Source organism: Helianthus annuus, chromosome 1, assembly GCF_002127325.2.
Source record: "Helianthus annuus cultivar XRQ/B chromosome 1, HanXRQr2.0-SUNRISE, whole genome shotgun sequence".
NCBI classification, from domain to species: domain Eukaryota; kingdom Viridiplantae; phylum Streptophyta; class Magnoliopsida; order Asterales; family Asteraceae; genus Helianthus; species Helianthus annuus.
Window position 1 is genome coordinate 22,504,404 of NC_035433.2, and position 9,123 is coordinate 22,513,526.

General features: G+C 38.3%; 1 protein-coding gene and 1 long non-coding RNA gene across 2 annotated transcripts; both read right to left on the reverse strand.

Annotated features, from left to right (window-relative positions):
• Positions 1-256: 256 nt before the first annotated feature.
• LOC110935399 lies at positions 257-3,029 on the reverse strand. The gene is made up of 3 exons (XR_002589092.1): positions 2,740-3,029; positions 844-910; positions 257-395 (listed from the first exon to the last, which is right to left on the reverse strand). It is a non-coding gene; the product is annotated as an uncharacterized LOC110935399 (long non-coding RNA).
• A 3,751-nt stretch (positions 3,030-6,780) lies between these two features.
• LOC110935635 lies at positions 6,781-8,710 on the reverse strand. Its single transcript, XM_022178037.1, has 3 exons — positions 8,497-8,710; positions 7,767-8,396; positions 6,781-7,649 (listed from the first exon to the last, which is right to left on the reverse strand). Exons 1-3 carry the CDS (start codon positions 8,708-8,710, stop codon positions 6,781-6,783), a joined length of 1,713 nt encoding a protein of 570 aa, XP_022033729.1.
• Between the last annotated feature and the right edge of the window lie 413 nt (positions 8,711-9,123).

Below are 9,123 nucleotides of genomic sequence, written 5' to 3' on the forward strand. Positions count from 1 at the left end.
GCATTGACCAGTTTATTGTCACACCCATGTCAAAGGCGGAAGCGCGTAGTGTTATGTCACACCCGCTCGTAGCGGAAACGCAAGGTGTGATCTGTATGGTTTTCATTGCATAATATCGATGTACATGAACAAACTATATGAATAAAACATACTCCATTGCCATTACATAAGTTTTTCAAAAGATTACAACATAAGTTTAGTGTGTCGGTTACAAACCATTAACATAAAAGTAAAGTGTTATTGTTTTATACATTAACATGAAATAAACTACTAAGGTTTAAACCATCATATTTCCGCAAAGAGGCGGAATATAACAGTTAAACCCTCCAAAAGATGGCATGGAGTTCTGGTACTTATTATCTTGACTGAGAATCCCGACATGGTCCTTTAATTCCCTGAAATACATGTTAAGTTTGGAAAACATCAACAAAAGTTGGCGAATTCATGCAATTTAGTTGTAAAAGATGTATTTAAAATGTAAGTTGTAGTATGTAAAGCGTCAATGAAATCGTTGATCATTAATGTTTTGCAAGGACATTAATATGTGTGACGAAAAAGGAAGCAATCCAACCCTAGACGATTTTATGCCGATTCCTATCGACTGGGACACAAAAGCACTCTTCCGTATGGGTCCACGACCAAGAGTGGGGCTCGCCAAAACCCATTAGATCTAACCACTTGTACCTAGGTCCAAACTGGATTAATGGTGCTTAGATGTATAACCCTAATTCGCACATGATCTAAGGTGTTTCATTCCCTAACTTTAACATACGTTGAACATGTATTTTCCCCGATAGTTGTAAAGTTGTAAAACATTTAAATGAATAGGGGACAAGAACTCACAGTATCGCGTCCTGTGAATAGATGAAAATAAGATCTCACGTGCGGTCGTCCTGAATAGCGTTGCGACCTACAAATGTTCTTATTTTTGTTAGACACTTCGGTCTTTGTAAATAACTTGAGTACAAGTCTTGTGTCTTATTTGTGTGTAAGACTTGTATGTCTATACTGTTCGTTGAACGGTGTATTTAGATGAATGAGTTGTTAATCTGTTGTATATATATATATATATATATATATATATATATATATATATATATATATATTTCACCAAATATATGTATATATATGTCATCTTGTATCATGTGAGTTGTATAGTCGGATTTAGTCCTCTTAATCTCGTGTCTTATATGTATCAATTGTATGATTGTGTTTACAATAATGGTATCATTGGGCCGATCCCATGTTTTCATGTTTTTGGGCCCCAAATAGTGTTGGGCCTAAATAGTGTTGGGTCTCAAATAGTGTTGGGCCTCAAATAGTGTTGGGCTTGAATAGTGTTGGGCCTCAAATAGTGTTGGGCTTAAATAGTGTTGGGCTTGAATAGTGTTGGGCTTAAATAGTGTTGGGCTTGAATAGTGTTGGGCTTGAATAGTGTTGGGCTTAAATAGTGTTGGGCCTTGGCCCATATGTTTGGTATTGGGCTCGGCCCATGTGTTTTTGATATTGGGCTTAGCCCATGTCTTTATGTTAAGCCCATTAAGTATAATAAGCCCATTTGTTATAAAAATAGCCCACTAGTATAATAAGCCTTTCATTTTTATAAAAACCTTTTTATAAAAATTTACTAAGTACATTTGTTAGTAAATAAAAACATACTAGTTTTTGTAAGTTAATAAACATCCGAAAATTTGTTATCGATAGCATATTTATATTTCGTGTCGAAAAATCATCTAAACATCGTAGTAACTCTTCGGATTGGCAATTCACTTATGTAGTCATCCGTCGTTCATTTTGACCATAAACGGTGTCCGATTATTTGAATCGTCCGTAACTCGTTTTAAGGCGTAAATATGTGAAGTCTTGTAAGACTTTAGTCGAAATGTTTATTGTGTTCATTTGTATCATTGTATTCAAGTTCCTTGTTATAATACATATAACTAATACAAACATATAATACATAGCCCTTAAGTTGTTAAGTTAACTAAATATATATTTTCTCAAAAATATATATTTATATCAAACTTTGATTTTATAAAAACTATTCTTAAAAATCTTTTAATCTAATAAAGATTTTGTCAAAAATAATAGTTTTTATAACTTATGATTTTTAAGAAAACTTGGCCATATTTTATTAGAAATATGGACTTTGCCATGTTTAAAAAAAAACACATCTTTTCTTATAAAATCACCACCAATCTTCTCATATTTTTCTTAATAAAAACATAAGAGATTTATAACATAACTTATCAAGATGAACTCATAATCATGTAGGGTTTTGGTATGATCTTTACATATGTTTACTAGTCCAAAAATCATATTTTACTTCTAGTTTTAACAAGCTTTTTATAAAAACCCATCTTGTATGTTTTCTTTTTTATAACTTGTAAAAGCATTATTTTTTTAGTTAACCACTTTATATACTTTAACAAAAACAAAGATCATGATCATCCATCTAATCTTTCATGTTTAACAAAACCCATAAACACTTTCATGAACACTTGTTAGATTATGTTTTTAAACATCATCTAACAAGTTATTTGTATGCTAATCATCAAAACTAGATCAAATATGCAAGTAATCATCAATAAATCACAACATAAACACACTTTTATATTATGATTATTATTTTGCTTCTTTATATTTTCATCTTATTTTGTATTGTTCTTTTAGTTATAAGTTGTTCTTTAACAATAAATACATAAACAAGTATGAAAATAAAGGATTTAGAAGGCTCACTTCTAGCTCTTGGCTAGGGATGATCTAGGTGAAAATGAAAAGCAAAGAATATGAAGATTTGATGGTTGAAAGCCCTTAGATGGATGGAAATGCTTGCTTCTACTTGTGGTTGTCTTAGATCCTCCTAAGTTCCATGAAAATGCATCTTGATCATCATGAAAGTGGCTTGAAAATGAAGATGGGGGAGGGGTGTTCTTGACCGAAAATGGGGTGTTGTTGGGAGCTTTTGGTGTTGTGAAGATAGGAGGTGAAATGCATGAATGAAAGGGTTAGAAAAAGAAGGTAACTAGTTGCTACATTGATCACATTTCACCACTTGTATCAAGTTGCAACGTGAAGTAAATATCTAGATATTATTGGTAACAAGTTGAAAGAAAAGTGGGGCCCACAAAGGGTGTTGCAACCGTGAATGGGGGGGGGGGGTTCCCTTTGCTTTCCCTTCTTGAATTACTTAGTAAAAATGTTAGAGTTCTTAGTTAGATGTTTTAGGTAGTTTATAAGTATAAGTGTTTAAGTGTTTAAAGGGTGTTAAATGATCATTACTAGACCAAAATGATCCGATTAACACTAGATGACCATAAAAAAAAGATTTGATATTGTTCGGACATTTGTTTCGAATTGTTTCGGTTAGATGTTATTTGAATGCTAAGTTGCGAAACATGTGTGAATTGATGTAGTTATTGGCTCGGATGATACCCGAATGTATCCTCACATGAATTATATGTCAAATAATATTTTTACATGTCGTAAAAATATTAGAAAGTTGATTTCAGCAGAATTTCTGCGGAAAGTGTTGAAATCATCGCTTTTAGTGCTTTTCGGGCAATTTTTAGTGTTATCGGACTTCGGAAAGGATTTAAATCAAACCCTTGTATTCCTAGTTAGGGTTTAATATATATAAGATGTTGGACTTTCGTCTAAGTCCTAAAGATGTCGTTTAGATGATTTCTGCGGATTCTGCTTTTTCGTCAGAATACTAGTTTATTAGGTGCTTTTCTAGTAGTTTTGATGCATTGTTTAAACTGTTCCAAATGTACTTAATAAAAATGAGTCATATGCATCCTAAGTAAGTATTCCTTGAGTATTCTATGTGTATGTCACGAAATAAGCAGTTCGGATGTTCAAAATGAATAAAAATGTAGCTAAAAACGTAGCTAAAATGAGTATTTTAAGTGTGAAAAGTTACCGTAAAGTGGCAGTTGTCACATTCTCCCCTTGTTATTGAGAATTTCGTCCCGAAATTCTAGCTTTGTTATTCTTTTCAGGAGTCTTTGGAAATAGGTGGGGATATTTTGCCTTCATTTGGTCTTCACGTTCCCAAGTATACTCGGGCCCGTGACGAGAGTTCCAACGAACCTTTACTAACTTGATACGACTTCTCCGTGTTTTATTGACCTTCCAGTCCGTGACCTCAACAGGTTCCTCTGTGAATTGGAGTTTGTTGTCAATGTGAATTTCATCCGTAGGAATGGTAACGGTTACTTGTATTGGACTCTTTTTAAGATTCGACACATGAAACGTGTGGTGTACGCTGCTAAGTTCATCTGGTAACTTCAACTTGTAAGCAACAGTGCCAATCTTTTCTAAGATTTCAAATGGTCCAATGTAACGCGGGTTAAGCTTTCCACGCTTACCGAACCTCGCTACGCCTTTCCAAGGGGAGACTTTCAACAAAACTTTCTCTCCAACTTCGAAAGATGTTTGTTTTCGTTTTCCATCTGCGTAAAGCTTTTGTCGATCGCGAGCCGCCTTGATACGGTCTCGTATCTGAAAAATTTTATCAGTAGTATCTTGGACTAGTTCCGGACCGATTAATTGACTATCGCCTGTTTCCGCCCAACATAGCGAAGAGCGACACTTTCGACCATAAAGAGCTTCAAACGGTGCAGCTTGTATACTTGTATGGTAGCTGTTATTGTAGGAAAACTCAACTAGAGGTAGATGATTATCCCAATTGCCGCCTAAATCCATAACACATGCACGAAGAATATCTTCGAGTGTTTGGATTGTCCGTTCGCTCTGGCCGTCAGTTTGTTGATGAAAGGCCGTACTTAGATTCAATTGAGATCCAAAGGCCTGTTGAAATGATTTCCATATTCTTGAAACAAAACGACCGTCTCGGTCCGAAATGATTGAAATAGGCACTCCATGACGAGCCACTATTTCTTTGAGATAGATTCCCGCTAGTTTCTCCGTACTATCCTTCTCCCGAATCGGTAAGAAGTGGGCGGACTTTGTCAATCTATCGACGATTACCCATATCATGTCATGGCCTTTCGAGGTCCTGGGCAACTTCGTAATGAAGTCCATCGATATTTGTTCCCATTTCCAAGCGGGAATCTCGGGTTGTTGTAATAAACCCGACGGTTTTTGATACTCTGCCTTGACCTTCGCGCAGGTCAAGCATTTTCCAACATAGATAGCAATATCCTTTTTGAGGTTAGGCCACCAATAGTACTCCTTTAAGTCATGGTACATCTTATCTGATCCAGGATGGATCAAGTACTTTGACCTATGTGCTTCCTCAAAAATGAGATCTCGGAGACCTCCAAAGAATGGAACCCAAATTCTACCTGCAAAGTACAAAGTTCCATCTTCCTTCGGCACTAACTGTTTTTCCATGCCTCGAAGTGATTCTTCTAGAATATGCTCTTCCTTGAGCGCTTCTTGTTGTGCATTTTGAATTCGTGCGGTAAGATCTGTGTGAATCGTCATCTCTAGTGCTCGCACTCTTAGTGTTTTAACTCGTTCCTTGCGGCTCAAGGCGTCTGCTACAACGTTTGCCTTGCCCGGATGGTACTTGATCTCACAGTCATAGTCGTTCAATAATTCAACCCAGCGTCGCTGACGCATATTTAATTCTTTTTGGTTGAATATGTGTTGTAGACTCCTATGATCTGTGAAAATAGTGCACTGTGTACCATATAAGTAATGCCGCCAAATTTTCAAAGCAAATACCACCGCGCCTAACTCTAGGTCGTGAGTGGTATAGTTCTTCTCGTGAACTTTCAATTGGCGGGACGCGTACGCGATGACCTTTTCACGTTGCATGAGAACACAACCCAAACCTTGGTGTGAAGCATCACAGTATACTACAAAGTCATTGGTACCGTCAGGTAATGATAAGATTGGTGCGATGCACAACTTGTCTTTAAGAAGTTGAAATGCTGCTTCTTGTTTCTCTCCCCAATCGAATTTCCTGTCTTTCTGTGTAAGAGAAGTTAGCGGTTGAGCAATCTTTGAAAAATTCTCAATAAACCTCCGATAATATCCCGCTAAGCCCAAAAATTGTTGCACTTCCGTAGGAGTCTTGGGCGCTTCCCAATTTTTAATCGAATCAATTTTCGACGGGTCTACTTGAATACCTTTCTCGTTCACTATATGCCCAAGAAATTGTACTTCACGAATCCAAAAATCACATTTGGAAAACTTCGCGTATAGTTTCTCCTTCTTGAGTAGTTCTAAGATGGTTCTCAAATGTTGTTCATGCTCGTCTGCCGATTGTGAGTATATCAAGATGTCGTCAATGAACACTATGACGAATTTGTCGAGATACGGCTTGCACACGCGGTTCATTAAATCCATGAAGACCGCCGGTGCGTTCGTTAAACCAAAAGGCATAACGAGAAACTCGTAATGACCGTAACGAGTTCGAAAAGCCGTTTTCGGTACGCTTTCTTCTTGAATCCGTAACTGATGATACCCAGATCGTAAGTCTATTTTTGAATAAAAACTCGACCCTTGAAGTTGATCAAATAAGTCGTCAATCCTCGGTAGTGGATACCGATTCTTGATGGTGAGTTTATTCAACTCTCTGTAGTTGATACACATTCTGAATGTCCCGTCCTTCTTTTTCACAAAAAGAACTGGAGCTCCCCAAGGCGAGAAACTCGGTCTGATGAATCCCTTATCCAACAACTCTTGAAGTTGTGTGGACAATTCCTGCATTTCAGAAGGTGCTAATCGATACGGAGATTTAGCTACGGGTGCGGCTCCTGGTACCAAGTCGATGTGAAATTCGACTTGTCGATTAGGTGGTAGTCATGGCAAGTCTTCAGGAAAGACTTCAGGAAATTCTTTTACTACCGGAATATCCGTCAACTTCGGCCCATCGGCCTTCTTGTCTACAACATGCGCTAGAAAGGCAATATAACCTTTCCGTAGGTATTTCTGTGCTTTCATGCAATTGATGATCCGTAATGGGGTGTCACGCTTCTCTCCATGTATAACAAGTGTCTCTTCGTTCGGTAGTGGTAGTCGAATTATCTTCTCGTGGCAGACGACTTCGGCTCGATTGTTGGATAGCCAATCCATGCCAACCACTACGTTGAAACTACCCAATTCAATGGGTAAGAGATCGATATTGAATTTTTGTTCGCCAAGTTCTAAGGTACACTCCTTAACAACTTCTCCCGTCTCTATTAGTCTACCGTTAGCCAATTCTATAGAATATGGAACATCTAGCTTACTAGGTTCCAAGCCCAGAATATTTTTAAATTCTATAGAGATAAAACTAAAATCGGCTCCGGTATCAAATAATATGGATGCGAAATGATCATTGAGGAGAAACGTACCAGTGACCACATTAGGGTCTTGGCGCGCATCCTTGGCTCCAATCACAAAAGATCGACCACGAGCTTGGTTTTCTTTAGGACAATCTTTCTTGTAGTGATCTTTGCTTCCGCATCCAAAGCATCCTTGACCACGACCATTCCCGTTCCCATTCTTGTTATCAAATCCACTTCCCGATCCAGTATTATTTCCCGTTCCCCAACATGATTCAGCACGGTGGCCATTCTTGCCACACTTGTCACACTTGACAACCCGACAATCACCCAAGTGATGATATTTGCATCGCTCACACTTAGGTAAAGTACCAGCGTACTTCTTAGGACCAGTGTCGTTTGTGGCTACAAACGCCCTTGCATCCTTTTGCGGGTTATTCTGTCGCCTGTTGTTGTTGTTGTTGGGGTTATTGTTATTGTTGTTGTGGTTGTTGTTACTGTTGTTGTTGTTATTATTATTACCGCGGGTTCCCTTCTTGAAATTCGAGTAATTTCTCTTCCCACGGTTGGAAGACTCGGCATGTGTTTCCTTTTTATCATCACCTTTCTCACCGAATATTTTCATCCTGACCCCGTCTTCAGTAAGACTCACGGCTATAGTCACAGCCTGAGTAATAGTCGTGGGTTTAGCTGCAGTAACCAAACTTCGAATTTTGTCAGAAAGTCCCCAGATGTAGCGTTCGATACGCTTGTATTCTGGTGTCACAAGATAAGGAATCACGCGGGACAGATCGTGAAACCTTTGCGTATATCCCGTGATATCAGCTCCGACCATGGTAAGGTTCCAAAACTCGTTCTCCAACTTCTGGAGTTCAGCACGAGAACAGTACTTATCCCTCATACGTTCCTTCAGTTCCTCCCAAGTTAACGCATAAGCAGCGTTATCACCCAAAGTTTGCACTTGTAAGTTCCACCATGTAAGGGCCTCGTTAAGAAACAAGCAAGTAACGAAAGTGACTTGCTGATTAGCGGAACATCTGCTCATTCTGATTGTGGAATCCGTTTTCTCAGTCCATCTCACGTAAGCCACAGTACCGCCTGTGCCATCGTAGTTGAGTGGCTTGCAGTCCAGAAACTGCTTGAATGTGCACCCTGTAATTGGACAACGGATTCTGAATGAGCAAATAGTGAATCGTACGAATAGATTTAGAAAGAAATTTGATGAGTTGTAATTAAAACAACTAAACGTTACCCGTATTATTTGTTCCACCTGAACTACCGCCTTGACCCTGGCCTCCCGATCCGCCGATGCCACCACTTTGTTCGACACGGGATGCCTCATACAGTGCGATAGCTTGGGCGATCCTCTGTTCTATTAGTGCATTTAATTCAGCCTCGTTTGTAGGCATCGGTGGAGGTGGGGGTGGATTAACTGTCCGTGTCCGTAAGACTCTCCTTGGTGGCATGATTCTTCCAAAGGAGAAATAGGATAAAGATTAGACGTTGATTTGATTTCTTAAATAATTTTTACTAAGCATAAAAAAAATACATCTTTAACATTAATAGCAATATCACCAAGAAACATATAATGCGAGTAAATAAGTTAACATAAACAATAAGATATGTCCAACCAGACCACTCAGATGCATTTAATAGATAACACCAAGTTTTTCATATATATAGTCAACCGGTTACATTATCGTTTGAAAGGAAACAAAAAAATAGACTCGGGCTACATAACCCGGTCATACTAGTCTAGTACAACAAAAGAGATAACAAGGTCTTCCTTCCAACTGTGTGATCCGCTGTATGTCGGTTGTCCTAAAAACTTGGTGGAGCATCAATATGTACATAAAACGGATATAGATACCCGTCCCAA